The following is a 24246-nucleotide window of genomic DNA, read 5'->3' on the forward strand; positions in this document are numbered from 1 at the left end:
GATATGGGAACCATTGGAACACTCGTCATCTATTCCGCCAAAACTGCGTTCGGATATTTGTTTCCTCTTCTCCTTCCTCTTCTACACCGTCAAGTCCAACGGAATTGTGAACACATGGTAATTCCTAGGATTCCTTGAAATTAGCTTATCAACTTCTTTGTTGACCCCAGGAAAAAGTTTTATAAATTGGTTATCATCTGATTCTAACAAAAGTTGCGACTTGACAGTAAAAATGTACGCGTGACTTGCTGTCTGTTCCGAATCCTTTTAAAACGCTCAGCAAGAGCAGCTGCATGTCTGAATCGCGTGCCAACTCGTTTCAGTTTTGGAATACGTTGCTTCAAAGAGTTCCTCCAATTCTTTATCAACTCTGCTAGTTGCAAAGACGACGAAGACGGCTGATTTGCATTGCTTTGCATGATATCATTGCTGGGAAGTAGTTCTAGTTCTTTATTTCTGACAGACTCCTCATCCGATTCTCCACCACTGTGCATGTTGCAGCTAATATCCTCATCACCTTTATCCTCAAAGAGCCGGCCGTTATCCTGATTTTCTGATTGCTGTATGTTGATATGGGAACCATTGGAACACTCGTCATCTATTCCGCCAAAACTGCGTTCGGATATTTGTTTCCTCTTCTCCTTCCTCTTCTACACCGTCAAGTCCAACGGAATTGTGAACACATGGTAATTCCCTAGGATTCCTTGAAATTAGCTTATCAACTTCTTTGTTGACCCCAGGAAAAAGTTTTATAAATTGGTTATCATCTGATTCTAACAAAAGTTGCGACTTGACAGTAAAAATGTACGCGTGACTTGCTGTCTGTTCCGAATCCTTTTTAAAACGCTCAGCAAGAGCAGCTGCATGTCTGAATCGCGTGCCAACTCGTTTCAGTTTTGGAATACGTTGCTTCAAAGAGTTCCTCCAATTCTTTATCAACTCTGCTAGTTGCAAAGACGACGAAGACGGCTGATTTGCATTGCTTTGCATGATATCATTGCTGGGAAGTAGTTCTACCTTTCCTTCTGGTACCAAAGTTTCTTCACCGCATAGTGGACAAAGGATTTCTTGATTTCGACCTTTAACGGTTGCACCTACTTTGTCCTCAAGACATCGCTGACAGAAACTGTGCAGGCAGTTCAGAAGTTTAAGTTGGTTGTATTCATTATGGCATATGACGCAATGTTCGTTGAAGCTTGTGTTAGATGATTCCGCAATTGTACTGATTTTATCAAGCGTATTCTCCATGTTCTTGGCTTTGCCAAATCTGTCAATGTTAAGTACAAAAATTGACAAAATATCACCAAATGTTCATAATCTTTTGTTTTACACTGTTAGTGGTTATTATTCCCTTCTGAAAATCTTTGTGATTTATATTTTTTAGTTTGAATTATCTTTATTGCACAATAAAAACATCAAACCCTCACATGTGGTGCAAAAGGTAAACTCCTGACAAAGGCACAAGAACTGAAGATCCTTGGAACACATGTCAAACTCATCATAAATACACACAGTTAAGGTGGTACTACACCCCCTGATCAATTTTATGACTAATTACATTCTAGTGGTACCTCTTTATTTTATCATAAATAACGTACCGCTTGTTTTGAGTCATTGAAATTCCAGTGTAGTATCTGTATTCCTTGCCCCTATAATATACATACATTTTGTTACCAGTGTGTTATTATTTTTTGAAAAAATGCAAAAATAGTCACAAATTTATGAAGGGGTACACCCCTTCATAAATTTGTGACTATTTTTGCATAAAATATCAATATAATACATTACTATGTTTTGATGAATCAAAGTGTGTGAACAAATTGGATCCCAAACATAATAATGATAAAATTGAATGCTTTACGCTAATATTTATTGGTCTCGCTATGAGTTTAAAATATTTAACTCGACTCGTCCAATATTTTAAAACTCATAGCTCTACCAATAAATATGGGCTTAATCGATCCAATTTTATATCAGAGTAGGACAAATTTATACATTGAAAGTAATTTAGCTATCATTAAAAATGCACCATTATCATACATATCATTATTTATTTGAAAAAGGAAAACCAGGGAAGACTGATCTTCATAATGACACAGATCTTCTCAAAATCAATATTGTAGCCCTTCTTTGAACTTTATCAATGTCACTAAACTTTTGAAATGAGGATCAACATCCAGATCTCAGAAATGAAAAGTTTTCCTGGTTTGGACATCATGAACATTAAAGCAAGTGTGGCAAATTATGTCCAAAATGCAATTTCCTTTGCATATCATTTGATTGATTTAGGACTTCCAATTTAAGTTGTTTGAAACAAGAATACCAAGATCCCAATTGCCACAGCCATAAATGTAATAAAAATAGTAATAATAATAATATATATTGTATATTAAATATTGACACAGGAATAGTACTATGTTAAAGCTATTCGGTGGTGGCCACAGATGCCCCATTGCCACAGCCTTCAATGTAATAAAAATAGTAATAATAATATATATTGCATATTAAATATAGACACAGGAATAGTACTATGTGAAAGCTATTCGGTGGTGGCCACAGATGCCCCATTGCCACAGCCATAAATGTACTAGTAATAAAAATAGTAATAATAATATATATGTGATATTAAAAATAGACACAGGAACTGTATTATATGAAAGCTATTCCACAGATGCCCCCATTGCCACAGCCATAAATGTGATAATAATAATAATAATAATAATAATAATAATAATAATATAGGATATTAAATATAGACACAGGAACTGTACTACATTGTATCTTTATCGTTTATATTGCTATATAAGGAACATATTTATATATATATATTTGAATAATTTCGTGCTCCTTACATGTAGGTAACACCCAGAATGCTGAATAAAATTTTAATACAAACCGCCCAAAATCTTTTATGTGAAGCGCTCCAGGCGATCCGACATCCGCGAATATAGCGTCAAGGCAAAAACGTCTTCAACGCCCAGACAAACGATGTCTATGCTGCAACGTTCGACAGTCGTCCTCTGTTCAGTGATAAGAATAAAATAATACCTGACAGACGGTGTATGACTTGCTTTCTATTCGGTAATTTGCCGTGATTACACCACATCAAAGTTTTTATTCATTATATACAGAAATTACAAAAATTACAATTACAGCAAATCTAAGATTTACACATAAGTTTTTTACAGAAACCCACCCCTTAAATAAAATCCTCCCATACGTCGGAATAAATATATTGAAGTAGATAATGTGCTGTACTCCCGAGGATAGAGTATCCAGTAACCCCTATGTACCACCATGTGATTGAATCTATTTTAGGGCTTTTTAGAAGGTGCCAGAAATGAATTTAACTTTGTAATAGTTGACGGTCCAGCCGAATAGTACAGTACACGTAGACCTATACTATGCAGTATTCTGGGTGGACACTTACTGGTGTTGCTAATATTTACTATACTCTTATGCTACCGGCCCATTAAAACCTGTTCTCTTTTGATAACATAAAATAGGCGACATACTACATTTGGCAAATTTGATTGACACATCCGACTTGGACTTTGTGACAAAAGGTATTTGGCCCGGTTTAGAGCAACCGATTGGGTAACTTTTACCCAAATAATTGAGTGTAAACCAAGGCCGTAGCCAGGGGTGCAGGTGCAACGACAAAATTTCCACTTTTTCTGTGAAAAAAAACTTGAAATATAGAAAAAAAATACAAAAGGTATATGCTTTGTAGCTCACCCCACCCCAAATAAATGTGTAAACCTATTCTTATTGGAGTTTATATCCACTCTTATCAAGCTTATCAAAGATAATTGCACTTAAAATACTCACTCACGATGGACCACTCATATGGCTCATATCGTTACCGATTTGGCAGAATGTTGAATATCGATTCCCCTCTTTACGCATGAATTCTTTTGAATTATCAGAACAGGGATCAGGCGGTGCTTAGACTACCCCGTAGTCCACTTGCCCATTGTGCATACTCTGGATATTGTATTTAAGCTTAAAACTCTGATTTAATTAATGTGTGCACAATTGATAGATTTTCACATCTGATCTTTTCAGTCACCCTACTCCCTCTCTTTGTTAGCTTCCCAAGTAGACTACTGACTTTGCCTTGCGGTTAAGATTTTTAACACGGGACTCTATGGAGAGTTAGGCCAATTTCTGGCCTAACTAAAATTGGCCATGATGTAATGCATCTTTAAATGGATCTGCCTTGTGATTGGTCGCCCATATCTCGCTATGGTTTAAATCTTCTGGGCCCGCGCCATTACCATTAACTACACCGTACACACTACTGTCTGTGGTATTTGCGGCGCTTTTGTGTTGACGCGAAAGTTAATCTATCATCAAACATCTAGCGCGTACTTGTGGTTAATGGACTGATAAACAAGTATGCTTGACAGTGTGTTTTTAGAGAGTAAAGTTCAGGGGGTAAAGTTCTGCTTACAATTCAAAGTCCATAGTCGAATTTTCGGGGTTCGCTATCAATAAACTGGTAGATTCCAAAATCAGAATTGTTCAGTATTAAAGTGAGCCATTATAATTATGCAAGATAATTTTGCATTCAATTACTTTTATTGTCACTAATCATCTGATATTTTTAACTCTTTATGACCATTTTACTATTGAATACTTTAATTTTAATAAACATCAGTATAATTTTGAGTTCAACGAAATGGGTTCATCATGACTAATAATAACATATTTTTAATAAAATTCGACTATGGCATAGTCTAGGCGGTGCTGCCAGGGCTGTCAACTTTTTGGAATTGCTTGGCGTGAGACAGAGGCGTACCGGGATTTGCCGACTCCAATGTTCATTGTGTACCATGATTATTTGAGCCACGGCGCTCGAGACAGTGAAAAGCGGGGGGGTAGGAGTAACAAATTATTCATGACGATGCGTGAGATTTTACTCATTTTGCGTGAGATTTACTACCTAGGCGTGAGATTATACTACCTTGGCGTGAGACCGTGAGAAAGTGCCCCAATGCGTGAGACTCACGGCCAATGCGTGAGAGTTGACAGCCCTGGGTGCTGCACTGTGCAGTTAACTAACCTGGTATGTCGCCCTCTTTCGCTCAGTTATCACGTTGAACCACCGTTAAATAATTGATATTGTGCCCTTTGGCTCTCTATCGTGTGATCCCCACAGGAGACGGTAGCGGGGGCGATGGGGTGGTGGGTGGGGGTTGTTGCCCCTAGGAACGGAAAATTCCTTGAAAAAAAGAGTAATAATTACCCTGTGCATCTTCCTTTTTAACCCGTGTTTTGGGCCCGTCAAATATCAAAATTCGCCTTCACAAAATATGCAACAACAAAAAAAAAACTTTCGCCGCCGCCACTGGTGATGATCTCTTCAATTCAGGAGAATTCATGTAACATCCATTCTGCCAAACTTATAGCGAGCGGGAAAGACGAGGCGAAACTAAATTCACCATCATTATAGCGTCGATTCACAAGACGATGCGCCTCCAGCGTTTGCTGGGGGAGATCGAGGTCAAAATACGCAGCGCATGATGGGGAAATGTCGACATCCAAAGTCCGTTTAATAAGAATACAACGCAGGAACATGTCATTGTTTGTTTAAATGTCAATAATGATGTTACACGCGAATTCCCAGTAAAACAGTAATTTACAATTATAGTAGATCCATTTTCTATCCTTCGTGGAGCTGTATTATTATTATCAGTCACACTCGCGTGAAAATCCAACTTGAATGCTGGCGAGAACGGCGATGTCGACCCTGAAGGTCAAAAATTGGACTATCAAGAGCAACCGCTGGCGGCGCATCGTATTGTGAATCGCCAGAATTACACATTAAAAAATTGTCAAGGTCGGAGGAAAAGGACTCATTTTGTTTCGCATTCATCCCATTCGGCGCGACCGCCATGCCCTTAAGGCTGAGTTCACATAGAAGTATACGGTATACGGTATTCGCTATATGAAATACGCTCATTCGATCAGGCTGAGTTCATATAGGAGTATACTATGTGAACTCAGCCTGATCGAATGAGCGTATTTCGTATAGCGAATAGCGAGTATGTCAGTTTACCCAATTTCTTCGTCTTATCAAATGCTTGTAACTTTACTTCTTGAGGTAACATTGCATTCAATGAGGTGTCATAATGTGCAGAATTAGATGAAAATGAATTTACCCACATATGGTTTAGGTTTTTAAAATTAGGACGGTATACTCTGCACTAAAATCGAACACGCACGATTCCCACTATACTATACTATACGCAGGTATACGGCCTTTTCGAATAGCTCTTATGTGACCCGGCCGGTACTATGAAATTACCTTGCTCGATTTAGGCTATACGCGTGCACCTGCAAAACGTGCATCGTATACCCGAATAGTATGCTTCTATGCGATCGTAGCCTTATGTGACCCGGTACTATGAAATTGCATTGCTCGATTTAAGCTATACGCGTGCACCTGCAAAACGTGCACCGTATACCCGAATAGTATACTTCTATGTGATCGCAGCCTAATGGGCAAATTGGTGGCACGTAATTGGTGTCACCACTGGTAGACCACTGGTTTCCTCATCAGGCGTGACGAAGCCACAAAAAAGTAAGAATCTCGAGCAATATCACAGTCACTCCTTGAAATTTCAAATTGCACGCACCTAAAATAAAATTCAAAGTCAAAGAAAAAAATTAAAACAAGGTGAAAACAAAGGTCGAATGTCGAGTAACATAACACATGGTTCTTAAACTGAGAGTAAATCCAAAATACTAAATTAATATTTAGTCAATAGAAAAAGTACACGATTCCCGGTAAATGTTGCGTGAAACTTTTGGTGGCGTGATGACTGTATCACAATGACTGTAACTCATCCATAAAGTAATGGACAAAAGTGCCGCATCAAAATGCAGAATAAGATCCACCTTATTATTGTTATAAATGGTTCGAGTAAATAGCAAATTGACTTTATTGAGGTCATCGCGGGCCTATAGATTTTATCGATATAGACCAATGCATGGTATCATAAAACTAATATTTTGATTTCTGTACTTTTCCAAATTGTTTAGATATTTTATAAAAGCAATTGCAAAAGTGGTGGAATATATTTATATTCGTTTAGGGATGAAATCAAAACTCGACCGGCGGTCAACCGCTGGTTCGTCCGGTTTCTATTGTTCTAAACGGTCAAACACTGGTCGAGTTTTGATTTCATCCCTTAATCAATTTTGTTTTAAGTTGGTACCTCCAATGGCGCCTTTTGCCGGTAGTTTCTTGGTTGGTGTTGCATTTAGCAGCATTTTGGTTGTTGCTGATTTGAGGGGTGTCATATAATTAACAGTTGTCTTGGGTGATACAGTACTTGCTCCTGCCGTCGTTACGTCTGGAGAAGTTACTCCTGTTGTCGTTAGTACCTCTGGCGAAGACGTCGTTTTACCATCTGCAGCTTGGCAATTCAAGAGAAGATTCTGACTGCTTATTAACTCTGCACCCGAATCAATAAAAAAGGAGGCGAAATTAATTATTATTAGAAGAATATATTTTAAAAACTAGAAAACATTATTAACAGCGAGTAAGAATGGCATTCACCCTTTTCTTTCCTTGAAAATTGTCCCAACCCGTCCCTGTGTTCAAAATTTGAACTTCAAATGGACCCCAATGGAAACAAGCTTCATAAGAAGCTTTCTTGAGTGTATCTAGGGTGGTAAAACCCCAACAAATCAAATAAAAAAAGCTAAAGCTACTACACTTACGTTGCTGTTGACACCTTTTAACAACATCATTAAGACAAGGAAACACATCTGACACCAAGTTATACAATTCCTGATCATATCCTCTCAACGACTCTCGCGTACTGATGTTGTTATGTACACCGTCAATAAAATTCCGATGAGTGTCAACATTGAAGAATTTTTGAACTCCTTCGGCAAAATACTCCTTGATATTGGCTTTTGCATACGTTTGTTTCCAAAGTCCTTTCTCTTCAGCATTGTCAAATGCCTGTTGCAGTCTTGTTTGAAACGTTTGATCGACCTTGTTCATTCCTATGAGATGAATAGAATGCGCAAATTCGTGCATGAGAAGATCTTCTTCGTACCACCTGTCTTGACGTTGTCCTAAACACAGAAGGTTCTCTTCAGATGCAGATGTTACAGGGATATGTAAAGTACCTCCAAGACCTCTTGCTCTATCATTCCATGTATCATCCAGGAAACTATGCTCCGGGATGTCATTGGTCAATTCATCAATACCAATTACAGCAACTCGCCCATGTCCATCGTAGAGTGCATCTCGGACATCTTTCCTATCGGCTAGCATAAAACGTACCACGTAGCAAGCTCTATGGAGAGCTTCATCAGATACTTCCGAGGACGAGAGAATAGGGATACCGTAGGCATCAGTGTACTTCTGGTAGAAGTTGTCCAGATCGAGCGTTGAACGGACGTCATCGGGAACGGTTGTTATCATGTCGCATGTGGATACGTCAGAAGCTTGACCACGTCCTGACGGGATGCCTCGGGGATAGCGCGATAGCAATCTATGAAGATCTGTATCTGAGTAACAAATTACAAATTAATTTTTATGATTCACTTTGATATATAATTAAGATTATTTACATATCTAGTGCATAAACAACATTATGTAAATTTTACATAGAAACTCTGTTCAAATACGTTCAAAATGTCAATGATGGTTGTGGTGGTAGCAATGACTAAAATCCCATGTCGAAAACGATTTGTCCCTAATTTGGGACCCCAAAAGATTGAAAATTTAATATTTAATCGGGAAATTTAAGAGAGCACCATGAGAGAATTCCTCCTTCGGATAAGACGTTAAGGAATCGGTCCCGTGTACATAAGAGGCATACCTGTACACAGGCCTTGCCGTTTGAGGCGAGCGATCGCTCTCGCTCGCCACCGCTCGCCCAAACTCGATTTCTAGCCAGCGATTTTCCACTCGCCATAGACACTTAATATCACTCGCCGCGAATCTCCCAAAATCTACCATCGAATCAACCAATTCAGCATTAATCGATTTTGTGCCCCCTCCAAGCGGAGAAAGTCAAATATTTTAGCGCAATTTCAACATAAATACATAGATACCGTTTTAAGACCAAAGCTTTACTTGATTATAACCAAATAAGTGATATTTGTGAAAATTCGACCACTCGCCTAGCATCATGCTAGCGAGTGATTAACCACTCGCCTTTAAAATCTAGACGGCAAGGCCTGTGTACATGCAGCTCACTGTTTCGAGAAGCGTAGGGTGTTAACCCCCAACTGTCCCAACCCGCCCCGGTGTTCTAATGGACCCCAATGGAAATACGCTTCACAAGAGGCTTTCATGGGTTATCCAGGGTTGTGTAATTGTTCCATTAAATATAAACTAACAACTAGAGGATTCCATTCTAAAAGAATTCACTAACAGCTACCAAATGGGCTATTCCATTTTAAATCCACACTACCAATGTAGAAGATTTAGCGTAAGTCTTCCATATAATGAGTGTGGGTTCAAACGGAATAGACACTTGGGTAACTTCCATTTGAAATACTCGATCCAGTTGTATAAGATATGGGTAAAGCCATATACAATTGGGTTTCAAAATAAGACGCCTACCCAATTCAATTTTGAAAAACAAACTCCCTCTGTGGAAGATTTGTCTTAAATCTTTCACAGGGGTATGTCAGATTTTAACTGAAATAGCACAATTATCATTAGCTCAAATTCAAACCACTTGCTGATAATAATTATTCCCTATTTGTACCAGACATGCTGATTTTAGCTCGTGTTACAGGCTGTATTTTCTCATATTTTGTATTGTTAAGGCTATAATGTCGCTTTTATAAATACGCACGTGACCACCTCCGCGCTGCCATAACTAGTAGAGAGTAAGTCTCGAAGTGGCCTTCTACATAGCGGTTGGTCTTTCTATAGGCCTACATTTGGATGCAAAGGCGGAACAACATTAGACCACTGTGCAGCACAATAGTGTCTCTTTTGTTCAACTGTGTGATTATATTGTAAAAATTTCCGTCGTTGAATATTTTTTCCGTCGTTAAATACTTTCAAAATGTTGTTTTTGATAACATATTACAAATTCGGAATCCCACCATGTGTAATAATTTTGCTATTCAATTAATACTTAAATTTGATGATATTTATTTACAGAGTTCCTATCCTTTTCTATATAGTTGTCAATGCATGAGGATTTGGTCACGCTTGCTGGTCTTGGTATGTCGTGCCCATGAGACACGTGCGTATTTATAAAAGCGCATTTATAAATATAACCGAAGTAATAGTATTAACATAGTTTTTGTACTTACCAGACGGATCAGGAACAGTAATTCCGTTACATAGCAGTGTTACCAACAGAACCAGTAAAAATGGTATCCAAACAAACCGTAGTGGATACATCGTGGAAATGGTAGGATCGTCTGCAACGATTTGTTTGAGCTAATTGACAATATTTCAAATACAGTGAGGTAATTGACAATATTTCAAATACAGACAAAAACCTTCAGAAAAGAGTTTCGTCCATTTGTATTGTTGTTACTTCCATAACCTATACATCAATGTCAACCGTTCCAATATATAACGTGATTCAACTCCGAGTATTTACCATTTTATCACGCTTAACTTGTCCTTTCTTTTGTTGGATTTCATACTCTATTTGTCATATTCATAGTCCATTACACGGTGTATACTTGTATTTATTACCTGACGGCAAAACGGCAAATTCAATTGTTTTTTCAATGGTCGTGTGGTGTATTACGTATTTAGATAGCCTTGGCACTGACTTCCCGAAGGTGTTTCATCGGACAATGCTGTCAAAATATTAGGTGTAAAACGTTTAGGATATGAGAACCGGGTATGAGAATCGTTCTCACAGAATGACAGACAGACAAGTTGTGTTGTATTGAAAGTTTATATTTCTATTATCATGATTATTATTCAAGTTGTCTGGTAGGTAGGACCATTTACAATTACATGTACATGTATTTCCTCAGGTGGGTCTTAAAATTGAAAATATTTTGCCATGTTTGTAGAGTATTAAATTGTAAGGTACCCCTACGAAAATCCGTAACAATGTAACGTATGCCTATATGTAATTTCCAAAATGAAATGCAAATGGATACTCAAATTGCTGCGAAAACTTATAAAACTTACAAGGAATGATTCGCCTCAAGCTCGAAAATCGCAATTGTTTCTCTGCTCTGGTTAAAGCAAACAATTTCTCTACATTCCTTAACATATTGAGCCTTTTAATGTTCTTTATAGTCTATGTTTGTTTTGTTACCATGGTTATGGCTAAGCTTTCGCCAGCAGCGATTGGGATATTCCATACACTCCCAGTTTAAGGCCATATTATAACATTTCCATGCAAAATATACTGCGCCAATAAAGTATCCTTACACTTGGAAAAATAATCACAGTTTCCAAACTGAACAATATTGGGGTAAATTAGTTTTTTTAATAGATGCACTATCTAATCCTGCACATTATGACATCACATTGAATCCAATGTGACTTCAAGAAGCAAAGTTACAAGCATTTGATTTGAAGAAGGTCCAGTTTTAAAAGTGACAAACTGGCCTATTCAAAACTCCACAGACTAGACATCTGGTTTGAGAGTGGTGAATGGCTAATTTATGGGGTTGGCTTTAATTTAAAACAAAAGGAACAAAAGAAAACTGAAACAAAAGAACTGACAAATAACATGAAAGTTATGAAAAGTACAGAGAAGTAAAAACTAAAATAAAAACTTCTTTAAATAACGCTTCATTGAAGAAACTGTGTTGTGTCTTTGTTACGCTTGTTGGAATCTTTTTTGCGCCTTGTATAGGCCAGTTTGTCACTTTTAAAACGGGACCTTCGTCTATTCAATTGCTTGTAACTTAACTTCTTGAGGTCACATTGGATTCAATGTGGTGTCATAATGTGCAAGATTAGATAGTGCATCTATTAAAAAACAAATTTACCCCAATATTGTTCAGTTTTGAAATTGTGATTATTTTTCCAAATGTAAGGATACTAATAAACGTTCCAGGTCCGAGCCCCGGGCGGGATCACTTTTCCTTTTACATGCTATCCGATTCATTTTGATTCAATTATTTGAATAGATTGCCGTGTCATTTTGTGATGATTCTGTTATGTCCCCCTCGGAGTAGTCATGCTTGTAAAATTTGAATTTATTCTATTCATTTGTGAGGAGTTAATCTTAAGAGTGTATTATTGTCCTATACCATATGTCACCTACTTGAAAAAGAGTATATTAAACGTCAAAACCTTCCGAGAATTAAGGCCGCTACTTAAAGTCAAAAGGGATGTTCCCCCAACTAAGTCTGTCTGTCTGTCTGTCTGTCTGTCTGTCTGTCTGTCTGTCTGTCTGTCTGTCTGTCTGTCTGTTTACATGTTTATCCCATATCAAGTTTGTACACACTTACTTTTCAGTTAACATCCAACGTACCTTGGAGGCTGTAGCTTCGTGACCACGGCCATAACGTTTCTAGTACATTTCGATTTAGACTTATTTTTATGTTCAACCCACGGTGCAAAACAAGTCACTGATACATGCACATGATTGTATTGGCGGTACCGCACAACAGTTGTACAAAACATTCAGTGAAATATTTGTAACTATGCCTATATCTTCAAGATCCGTTGATCACATTGTTACTAGATTATAGACGGTCTGATGCGGGCGTCTGATTCTATCAAGCATATAAATAATACCTCAATTACCGTCATATCCCATCAATTTATTATACATTGCATAATATTTTTATAATTTTAAATGGTAAATATGTTGACAAATGTGATGCGATCAATCAAAATCAGTCGGAACTCAAAAATATTGATTTTGAGATAAAACCAAACAAAGGAAATATTTCCTTTGGTTTCCTCTTGTTTTGGAAACTCTTTAATTGCTCATATCTTTGGAACTGGTTGTTCAATTTCAATGAGGTTTTCGCCAAAATACAGCTTTGTAAATGCTTTTTACTATCCTATAAGAAACCGAAAGTTAAAACCTTCCGAGTTCCGACTGATTTTGCTTGATCGCATCCCTTGATTTTTATATCTAAGTATTACAACACGGGAATGATATTATGTAGGAAACAAAGACATGATATAGCACTTATGGATGCGTACATTTGTGTCATTACGTTTTGTTACCTGGAGAGATTTGACCATGTCTCACCTCCTTTTTCAACCAAATCGACGGTAATAACTCTTGTCGTGAGGGATCAGTAAGATCGAATCATGTTTCACCCAGATAGTAGGTTTTCACAAAATCCCTACTTATTTGCAATAACTTGCTTACTGTATAACTCTATAATAGAGAAATCAGTAGAAACAACCTGGGAAAAGAAAGCATTCAGATGATATAATAGCTAATATTAAACACTTTTGGTATTTTATGTGGAACCTCTAGAACATCACCAATTAGTCTCAAATTGCTTATCATTATTTTCTGCTAAAGTCAGGTATGTATTTAAATATTGATGATATTTGAGTTGTAGGGGTAGCTTTGATTATGGAGCATTTACCCAGTTTTACTCGGTCAAATTTCACATGTTGCATAGGTATGAACTGCAGCATTTCTAAAAATAAACGATAAATGATTTTTGTGTAGCCATGTCTTGATCAGAGGTCAAAAAGTCACATGACCTTGCAAATTACGGCAAATCTGTTGTCACAGTTAAAGTCAGAGCTACTCTAAAATCATATCTCATTATATTTTTGTGCTTCTGCAATTGAAATCTATGCAACAATACCAGAACTATTGCAATTGACTGAGTAAAACTGGAGAAATACTTTATAATACTACCCTACCCCTTAATTTAGCAACTCTAATACCACTAGATACCAATAATTGTAGCCATTTTTAGACTTTTTAATACCTGGTGATGTTCAGGAGGGTCAAAACAAACTACCCAAAGTGTTTAATATTGACTATGTTGTCATCTGAATGCCTACTTTTCCCCGGATGTTCTTACCGAGTTCTCTACACAGAGCTATATAGTAAGAAATAGCAAATAAGTAGGGATTTTGTGAAAATCTGCTGCCTGGGTGAAACATGCTCCGATCTTACTAATTTCTTAGTTGTAATATGTACCTTAGTAAAACTCTCCGAGAGTTCCAAGTCCATCTGAGAAAAGGGTGGTTTTCATCACACCCTATTGTTCAATCATTAGCCTTTTCGAGTTATGCAATCATTAGCCTTTTCGAGTGATGGTGGACACAATAAGATGGCGCTGCACAACGTGGGTAAAGTCTTTTGAATTTGCCGGGATTTACCCAGATTGAAGACTGCCCTCCATGTGTGTATGCCATACTTCGAAAAGGCAGCCTCATTCATGGTAAGTCCCCATGCCCCGTTCACCGTGTTGACGGAAAGTGAAAGCTCCTGTCATGCATGATGTGTCATGTGTACAAACCCATAGGATTGCAACTTTTGAATTTGTACCTTCAATCCGTTTTTAGAAAAAAAACGTTGAAAAAACCAAGTTATGATACTAAAACCGATAGAAAGTACAGATTCAAAAGTTGACGGAAAGTGAAAACTCCTGACATGCATGATGTGTCATATGTACAAACCCATAGGATTGCAACTTTTGTACCTTTCATCGGTTTTAGATTCAACACTTGGTTATTTGTCACTGATATCTCAAATTAAAGAAAACATCCTTGTGGTCATCATGGTCAACGTGGGTTTCAAAATCAACCCTTATTAGGCTATATTAGCAGTGCATAAATGGTGCATCAAATGGGTTCATTTGGCATCTCATTTTGAAATAGATAAATCCAACGTACTTCTCAGCGTCCACCTCAGCAAGCGCGACGCTAACCCGCCAAAGTTAAATCTTTGAGGGTCCTTTTTTGAGGTAAAGTACATTCCAATCGTGTAATATCAAATCTGAATGTTAAAACAATTGAGAGTCTCTATTGAGGGCGTCAGCAAAATGTTACAGTATTGTTGTAATTTAGCAATACAATGCCTTTCCAATTGTTACGGTCGTATACGTAGCGCGTACATTTCTTCATACCACTTCCACACGAAATCCACCTGTGCTATGATATCTGCATCAAGCTGATCACGGTAGGTATTGCGCTTGGAGGCGCAAAACACGTACTCGTAACCAACGCAGTTTCAAAATAACCACCCGGTTTGATACCAGCACTCAGATCCGTTATGGCTCCAATCCAGTCGTCGAGACCATCAACACCTGAGGGCCAATGTAGTAAACTTCTATCATACGGTATTCCTAATGCGGCAAAGTATTGACTCAATATAGAGTCAGGGTCCCGTTGAAGATCATCGGCATCGATGACTATAGGCATCGGTTCATCGCCGCGATTTTTCAAGAACATCATCAGATCGTATAGCTCACCATACGATCGCTTTGGCGGGAAAAGAGTAGGATGAATTTTGTCGCTGAGGACGAAAGATTCATAGGGTGTTTCCAAAACATCTGCTGCAATTTTTTTCCAAGAAAGAAACACTTTGTGTGGATGGCGTATAAGATAAGTATGTCGAAATCCACTAGGAAGCTTATCATAATTTCCAACTATGGAAAATCCCATATCTTTAGCAAAGACAATATCTTTATTGGTATGTGTTGCTTCAAGAGTTTCTTTAGCCCAGTCGAAAGTACACACCTCGTCCTCAACAGCCATCCTGAGATTAGCCTCAGACACAGAGGGTTCAACTGTTTTGTATTTTTAAACGCATCAGACATATCGGCTAGCAGATTTTCTTCATTCGCCGTCACTATTCTGTGAGGTCCAAACATATTTGCAGCCACGTAAGGCTCACTTACAATTTGTACCCCCTTCACATAGCTCATGCATTTCAAGAAGACAGTTGACAGCGATCTACAAGTCACCCACAACATAACTCCTTTGTTGGTAGTTCCTGTTTTCTCATCCATTTTGTTCAATTAGTTTGGAAATATTAAAATGTCAAACAGCGTATAGAGGCTCTCGTTTATATAATACAGGCTACCTCAAAATTAATTGCATTCATGCCCGGGGGTTCTCAAATGTTTGGGTAGGCATGTGTGGCTGAAACCACAAAACAAATTTGATGAAAAAAAACCAATATTTTTCATTAAAGGCCGCCCATTCAGTGATTTGAATGACCTGCTTTGTGCAGTTGATCAGCGTCAGGAAGCCGCTCTCATTTTACTTGATTTTTCGGCTGCGTTCGATTTGATTGATCACGACATCTTGCTGCATCGACTGCGTCAACGCTATGGTATTAAAGGCACTGCGTTGAAATATATGTCATCTTATCTGAAGGGCCGTTCTCAGTGCGTTGATGTTTGTGGTATCACCTCTGATGAATTCTTTCTTCATGAGGGCGTACCTCAGGGATCCGTATTGGGTCCACTCATATTTACCATGTATACTGCCCCACTAGGTGACATCATTTCATCCTATGGGTTGAGTCATATGATTTATGCTGATGACACACAGTTGTATATAGTTCTTGATCCATCCAAGCGTAGTGAGAGTATTGGTATAATTGAACGGTGTGTTTCAGATATTAAGGCATGGGCAGTTACCAATAAGCTAATGCTGAATGATACAAAAACTGAGGTTATTCATCTGTCATCTCAATTTGTCAAAACCCTGCCACTACCACCACTTACCATTGGTAATGCAGCTATAGATCCATCGACCTCAGCCCGAGATCTTGGTGTTGTGATTGATAGTGCACTTAACATGAAAGAGCATGTAAAAGCTTTAACAAGATCAGCCTCTTTTGCTATCTACAAGATTGGTAAGATCTGCAAGTACCTTGACAGTAAATCAACTGAGCGCCTTGTACACGCATTCGTTAGTTCGAGACTAGACTGCTGCAACAGTCTTCTGGTTGGGCTTCCAAAATATGAGATTGCCAAATTGCAACGCATCCAGAATTCTGCTGCACGTCTGGTCTCTCGTGCTAAATATCGTGACCACATGAAGCCAGTTTTATACGATCTCCACTGGCTTCCGGTTGAACAGCGTATCGTGTACAAGGTGCTCCTGATTACTTTCAAGGCCTTGCATGATCTAGCCCCACTGTATTTAAAAAGAATTGGTTAATACATATCAACCCACCCGTTCACTACGTTCTACTACACAAAACTTGTTGAGTGTCCCAAAGTGCAATACAAAGTTTTATGGTGAGAGAGCTTTTTGTAATGCAGCTCCAGTCTTGTGGAACAACTTGCCTATACAACTCAGATCTGCAGATTCCATCAATCATTTCAAGAGTATTTTAAAAACTCACCTTTTTACCAATGCATTTAGTGATGTTTCTTAAACTTTTAAATTTGTTTACCTTTTAACCTAGTCTCATCTCAGCTGGTTCTGAGTTTCATCTGGGTATCAGTTGTATATTTTTGATATAGTTGAAATGTATTTGTGCAATTAATCTTTGTAGTTTTGGTGTTTTTAATATATTGTAAAGCGCATTGAGATTTTGTATGTAATGGGCTATATAAGAAATAAATATTATTATTATTATTATTTGCTCATCCGGACGATCGTAAAATCATCAAAATTCAGATTTTGGTACCTTTGTCATTGTCGTAGATGTGCTAGCATAGCCTACGAGTGGTTCAGTCGGAAGCTGTGTATTTAAGATCAAATAAGACATTTTACACGAATCTGTAATTTAGATACTGACAGTATCTAAATTAGCTATGTGTATTTGAACGGGGCTTCAACTTCGTCACTACTGCTGTTTTCTTCGTTTTTGCCAAATTTGTCATTTAAAAAATACCAAATGACAAATTATTTGAATGACTCTTAATCAATTTATAAATTTTTTTACACTTGCGCTGGGATCACTGAATGGGTCTTTAAAGCAAAACTCCACACCCATCTCTAAACCATTTATCTGACAATTGCAACCTAAGTTATACCACAAAAGCAGAAAATGCACCCCAAATCTGCTGCACATCTCAGTACTCGCCTTTCTACTAAGAATCCCCCGGGCATTCGTAGGATTTAGTTTGCAATAATTATTTGGACATTGATCCCATCTCTATAAATTATCACATTATACGAAAACGATAAACTTATGACCTTTATCGGGTTTAATCATTTCGAATTAGCCTGGAAATGTTGAAACAGGTATGGGAGAGCGAGTTGGCGCAGCGATTGTTCACTCGCCTTGCACCTGCACTATGGTCCCGGGTTTAAAGGCATATATTGGAATGTCATCTTTCCCTGGGTAAGATCTGACACCAGGCCAGCCCATGGCCAGAGGGTAACATGAGTAGGTTTGTTTCACCTTGAAGGCAAGGATAGTCTTGCTAATATGGGCTAACTTTCCCATGGCCATCCAATATGCCATGAATTAGCATGATTAGTAGGACTACAACTGGTATCTACTTGCAGCTTATACTCCTATTTCCACATCTGTTAATTTTATATGGGCCTTTAAGCACCGACAGTACCCAAGGATTGTATATGCACTCGGTTTATCAGCTTTTATCCTGATCTATGCATGCTCTCGCAGGTTTTCTCCGGGATCTCCGGTTTCCTCCTGTTTTCAAAATCAGTAATGCTTGGTTATTAAAAACTTCCTTCACCCAATGGAATTTGGGGAGCAGTAGATAGGTGTTACAATATGCACGGATAGGTTTGCACCGGGTTCGGCCGCAACAACCGGCCTAGTTGATTCTAGTGATTCACCCGTGGCAGCAACTTACATGCAGTGCTTTGAATCCTCTAAACAATGCGCTATATAAATCCAAATTTATTATTTTTTATTATTATTATTCAAAACAAAACTATGCCAACGTCGCCAGAAAATGTCAGGTTTATAGAAAAAAATCTATTGCAAAAAAAGTCGGACTGATATGGGTCTTGAATTCAGTATGTGCTAACTTAAGTTACAACCCACTGCAGCGCCCCTAACTTTGAGCCACACGAAGGGATACGAATAACAAACCGTAAATGTAACAAGTCGGTGATTTTCAAGCCTTTACAACACTGAGCCTCTTAATATCAACTCTGTCAAGTCTCGACAACTACGATTCCTGGGACATATCCTGAGGATGTAAGAAGATGAACTCTGCAGGAGATGCCCTCTACATCCCATTGCATGGTAAAAGGAGACATGAAAGGCAAAGAACATCCTACTTGTCTTATGTGCAAAATCTGTTAGGGGACTTAGGGAGCGATCGTTATTTATGGCAGGGGGGGGAATGGGTAAATTTAGGGGGAACGCGAAATTTTTTGAGGTCTTGAGGGGGAACCTGAAATTTTTAGTTGAACCAGGAGGGGGATTGTTAAATTTTAAATGGAGAAAATTGGGAAAACACGGGGGAACGCGAAAATTTTGAGCGGACGCGAGGGGGGAACGCGAAATTTTTTGTCGATATTTTTGCCAAAACACCCATTCCCCCCCTGCCGTAAATAACGATCGGTCCCTTAGACCTAACTTTTTACTGTCAGCTGCCAGTGCCACTTTGGCTTCGGATCGTGGTACATGGAGTCGCCTGCTTTGCAGCCGAATGAAATGAATGATGATGGATGAATGAATCTATATAAAAATTGTCAATGTAACATTTGGACATCAAATCCGTCTGACCAAACTAAACTAACCAAACTATATATAGAAATTGTTAATTTTATTTTTGCATTAATGCAATACTATAATAGTCGTCTACCAAGACTCGCAAAGCGGATTCTGTAGCCAAAGTCGTCAGCAATTTTGTAAAAAATGAAAGCAATATCTTTGGGAGCATGTTTAAAGTTGTAAGGACCCGTGTGAATGCACTCTTAAAATCCACACTTGGCGAAGATTCTTCAGAAAGAAAAATTAAACTTAATAAAGATTTTGCTTTGGCGAGTCCATAGATAAATGATACTTAAAGGACGGGTAACGTGACTTGCCACTGAGTTGGAGTGAACAAGTTCAGCAGGTTGTCCGATTCCCTCTCTACGAGGCAGAACAGCTCACTATCAGTGGCGTACCGTGGCCGCCCCAACCCCGGGGGGGCTGAAGCATGCTAATAACAGACGGGAATAATGGCGACGCTTTCATAAGATCAGCAGAGAACACCAGATTTTACGCTTTTTTAAAAGTAGTAGGCTAAGTAAGTATACTGCGCACAAAAAGTAATGATCTTTTACCTATTTAAAAAAGAAGTGATTTATTCCCTTGTCCAAGACGCTAAAACTACAAAAGAAAGAGGTATAGATGAAGAATTTTGCTCTGCATTTTTTGATCATTCATTCGGCACGATGCGACCCCTGTGGTTCTTGAGTTATGCTGAAACAACACCACTTTTGTAAAACGTAAAATAACAACAATAATCAAGCAAGTTTTCAAAGTATATGATTTGTAGAATGAACTTTTGCAAAACACCAAAGTGTTATTTTTCAATAATAAATTGATTTCGATAATGAAAATCGAGTTTTTGGCTGCTTTGAACAACAATACCTTGTGTACCCTTAATTAACCGAAGTAGTCTGTCGTTTTATTAAAAATCTCATATTTTGATACACATACAGCACCAAAGACCTTGATTTTTGCATAGTAGGCCTATGTTAGTATGTTAGGGGAGCATTTTTAAATAACCACACGGGTATGCTCCCCCAGAAAGACCCCCTTTTTTGGACTGCGCAGCTCCAAAAGACCCCTGAATTTGACCAAAACAGAGCACTCGAAGACCCCTAATTTTGATCATTTCAGCACTAAAACTGACCCCTAAATTGTTCATTCAGGCTCACATTTCTGTTGGGGTTTTGCGGCGATTATCAACCTGAAAGTCAAGAAAGATCCATGATTATGACTGTTCGCAGCGTGATTCGAAAGGCCCCTTTTTACCGGTACGCAGTCAGCTCCCAAACACCCACCATCTCCGAATTCCGGAAGAGCATGCATACCCCCTTGAAATATTGATGAATGATGTGCCCCTCCCCGGGGACAATATTGCGTTGATTTAGAGAAGTTTGTATACTACTCTTGTTACGGTCGTATACGTAGCGCGTACATTTCTTCATACCACCTCCACACGAAATCCACCTGTGCTAAGATATCTGCGTCAAGCTGATCACGGGTAGGTATCGCGCTAGGAGGAGCAAAACACGAACTCGTAACCAACGCAGTTTCAAAATAACCACCCGGTTTGATACCAGCACTTAGATCCGTTCTGGCTCCAATCCAGTTGTCGAGACCATCAACCCCTGAGGGCCAATGTAGTAAACTTTTATCATACGGTATTCCTAATGAGGCAAAGTATTGACTCAATATAGAGTCAGGGTCCTGTTGTAGATCATCGGCATCGATGACAATGGGCATCGGTTCATCGCCGCGATTTTTCAAGAACATCATCAGATCGTATAGCTCACCATACGATCGCTTTGGCGGGAAAAGAGTAGGGTGAATTTTGTCGCTGAGGACGAAAGATTCATAGGGTGTTTCCAGAACACCTGCTGCAAATTTTTTCCAAGAAAGAAACACTTTGTGTGGATGGCGTATAAGATAAGTATGTCGAAATCCACTAGGAAGCTTATCATATTTCCCAACTACGGAAAATCCCATATCTTTAGCAAAGACAATATCTTTATTGGTATATGTTGCTTCAAGAGTTTCTTTAACCCAGTCGAAAGTGCACACCTCGTCCTCAACAGCCATCTTGAGATTAGTGTCACACACAGAGGTTTCACTCGTTTTATATTCTTTAAACGAACCAGATATATCAGTAAGCAGATTTTCTCCACTCGCCGTCACTGTTCTTTCAGGTCCGAACATAGTTGCAGCCATGTAAGGTTCACTTACTACTTGTATTCCCTTCACATAGCTCATGCATTTCAAGAATACGGTAGACAGTGATCTGCAATTAACCCACAACATAACTCCTCTGTAGGTATTTCCTTTCTTCTCATCCATTTTGTTTCATTCGTTTGGAAATATTAAAAAGGCGAACAGCGTATATGCTCTCGTTTATATAATACAGGCTACCTCAACATTAATTCCATTCATGCCCGGGGTTCTCGAATTTGGTTTGGGTAGGCATGTGTGGCTGAAACCACATCCCCAAAATAAACCAAATTGGATGAAAAAAAACCCAAAATATAACAATTTTGTATTACTTCTATGAAAACAAAACCCCACACCCATCTCTAAACCAGTTTTCTGAAACCCCTAGTTATACCAAAAAAAGCTGAAAATGCACCCCAAATTTCACATTTCAGTACTCGCCTTTCTACTAAGAATCCCCGGGCAGTGGTGACAATGAATGTGCGATTTAGATCAATTTAGTTGGCAATATTTGGACATTGAACCCATCTCTATAAATTATCACATTTTACATGTTGTACGAAGACGATACCTTTAATAATACCTTTATCGGTATTAATTATTTCGAATTAGCCTGGAAATGTTGAAATACACATAGCATGAGAGAGCGAGTTCCCGCAACGGTTGTTCCCTCGCCTTGCACCACTGCGGTCCCGGGTTCAAGCCCATGAAGTACCCGAGGACTGTATGTGCACTTGGTTTATCCTGATCCATGCATGCTCTCTTCACCAAATGGAATTTGGGGAGCTGTATAAAATTGGTAGATGTTACAATATAAGAGCGGATATGTTTGCACCGGGTTCGGCTGCAACCGGCCTAGTTGATACGATCTTATTCCAGTGATTCACCAGTGGCAGCGAAATCCTCTAGAAAAATTTGCTATATAAATCCAAATTTACTATTTATTATTATTATTAGTAGTAGTAGTAGTAGTAGTATCTATTATTATCATTTAAAAACAAGACTATGCCAAAGTCGCCAGAAAAGGTCAGGTTTATATAAAAAATCTATTGCAAAAAAAATCGGACTGTTCTGGGTCTTGAATGCGCTACTGTGTGCTACTTACAACCCAGCGCACGTAACATTTAGCCACATGCGGATACGAATAATAACCGTAATTTATGTAACAAGTCAGTGATTTACAAGCTTTTACAACACTGAGCCTCTTATCAACTCTGTCAAGTCTCGACAATTACGATTCCTGAGACATATCCTGAGGATGCAGGAAGATGAATTCTGCAGGAGATGCCCTCTACACCCCATTCCAAGGAGATTTGGAATGCATAGGATATCCTACTTGTCTTATGTGTTCGACAAATTTTTATTGCCGGCTGCCATTGCCACTCTTGCTTCGGATCGTGGTACATGGAGAAACTTTGCAGTCGCCTGCTTCGCAGCCGAATAAAATGAATGATGACGAATGAATGATTTACATCTATATAGAAATGATAAATGCAACATTTGGGCATTAAACCCGTCTGACCAATCCAAACTGACCAAACAATGTATAGAAATTGTTAATTTTATTTTTGTATTAGTGCAGTACTATAATAGACGTCTACTAAGACTCGCAAAGCGGATTCTGTAGCCAAAGTCGTCAGCAATTTTGTAAAAAATGAAAGCAATATCTTTGGCAGCATGTTTAAAGTTGCAAGCACCCGTGTGAATGCACTCTTAAAATCCACACTTAACAAAGATTATTCAAAAAGAAAAAATCAAACTTATTAAATAAAGTCCATAGATAAATGATACTTAAAGGACGGGTGGACGTGACTTGCCACTGAGTTGGAGTGAACAAGTTCAGCAGGTTGTCCGACTCCCTCTCTCCGAGGCAGAACAGCTCACTAATAACAGACGGGAATAATGGCGACGCTTTCATAAGATCAGCAGAGAACACCAGGTTCTACGCTTTTAAGTAGTAGGCTAAGTAAGTATACTGCGCATAAAAAGAAAGGATCTTCACCTATTTAAAAAAGAAGTAATTTATTCCCTTGTCCAAGACGCTAAAACTACAAAAGAACTTAGTATAGATGGAGAATTTTGCTCTGCATTTTTTGATCGTTCATTCGGCACGATGCGACTCCCCCCCAATTTGTACCCATTTTCTCCTTCAAGGCGATTCCTGCCGCCTTATGTATTACAGCGTGACAGATTAACGATCACTCTGCTCATAATCTGCATGTGGCGAGGGAAAGAATGCAAAGTGTGCCTGTTTAAAGCGCCCTCTTTTTTAGTTCAAATTGGTACCTGAATGCATTTTTATGGGATCCATGTTGTATTGCAGTAAACTGGTTTAACGCCTCTGTCACATATAGACGGATCACCAGTCCTGCAGAAGATTTGGGGTGGGCCATCACAGGAATGTATTTGCAACGAACTTGGGCCGGGTGCAACGAACAAGGAACGAACATGCAGCGGATCAGTACAGTTCAATCAGCCGAGTGTCACCGAA

At 38.7% G+C, this 24246-nt stretch overlaps 4 protein-coding genes across 4 annotated transcripts; all 4 read right to left on the reverse strand.

Annotated features, from left to right (window-relative positions):
* Positions 1-322: 322 nt before the first annotated feature.
* LOC140159099 (uncharacterized) lies at positions 323-1643 on the reverse strand. The gene is made up of 2 exons (XM_072182446.1): positions 1599-1643; positions 323-1267 (listed from the first exon to the last, which is right to left on the reverse strand). Exons 1-2 carry the CDS (start codon positions 1613-1615, stop codon positions 595-597), a joined length of 690 nt encoding a protein of 229 aa, XP_072038547.1. The 5' UTR covers positions 1616-1643; the 3' UTR covers positions 323-594.
* A 2795-nt stretch (positions 1644-4438) lies between these two features.
* Positions 4439-10791, reverse strand: LOC140159100 (uncharacterized). Its single transcript, XM_072182448.1, has 4 exons — positions 10306-10791; positions 7735-8535; positions 7227-7466; positions 4439-6644 (listed from the first exon to the last, which is right to left on the reverse strand). The coding sequence occupies exons 1-4, from the start codon at positions 10394-10396 to the stop codon at positions 6565-6567; spliced, it is 1212 nt and encodes a 403-aa protein (XP_072038549.1). The 5' UTR covers positions 10397-10791; the 3' UTR covers positions 4439-6564.
* A 4264-nt stretch (positions 10792-15055) lies between these two features.
* LOC140159571 (uncharacterized) lies at positions 15056-15661 on the reverse strand. The gene has a single exon (XM_072183062.1). It carries the CDS (start codon positions 15659-15661, stop codon positions 15056-15058), a length of 606 nt encoding a protein of 201 aa, XP_072039163.1.
* A 5299-nt stretch (positions 15662-20960) lies between these two features.
* On the reverse strand, positions 20961-21884 carry LOC140159572 (uncharacterized). The gene has a single exon (XM_072183064.1). The coding sequence runs from the start codon at positions 21882-21884 to the stop codon at positions 20961-20963; it is 924 nt and encodes a 307-aa protein (XP_072039165.1).
* Positions 21885-24246: the final 2362 nt, after the last annotated feature.

Source organism: Amphiura filiformis, chromosome 8 (genome assembly GCF_039555335.1).
Source record: "Amphiura filiformis chromosome 8, Afil_fr2py, whole genome shotgun sequence".
Classification (NCBI taxonomy): domain Eukaryota; kingdom Metazoa; phylum Echinodermata; class Ophiuroidea; order Amphilepidida; family Amphiuridae; genus Amphiura; species Amphiura filiformis.

What these genes read in the sequence shown, in the direction of transcription:
- LOC140159100 (XM_072182448.1), bottom strand. Translation starts at nt 10,396, where the DNA reads ATGTATCCACTACGGTTTGTTTGGATACCATTTTTACTGGTTCTGTTG. An exon ending in TAAAAGGTGTCAACAGCAAC is followed by an intron (nt 7,467 to 7,734) that starts GTAAGTGTAGTA and finishes ATTCGGGTGCAG; the next exon opens with AGTTAATAAGCAGTCAGAAT. An exon ending in GGCAAAAGGCGCCATTGGAG is followed by an intron (nt 6,645 to 7,226) that starts GTACCAACTTAA and finishes ATTTTATTTTAG; the next exon opens with GTGCGTGCAATTTGAAATTT.
- LOC140159571 (XM_072183062.1), bottom strand. Translation starts at nt 15,661, where the DNA reads ATGGCTGTTGAGGACGAGGTGTGTACTTTCGACTGGGCTAAAGAAACT.
- LOC140159572 (XM_072183064.1), bottom strand. Translation starts at nt 21,884, where the DNA reads ATGGATGAGAAGAAAGGAAATACCTACAGAGGAGTTATGTTGTGGGTT.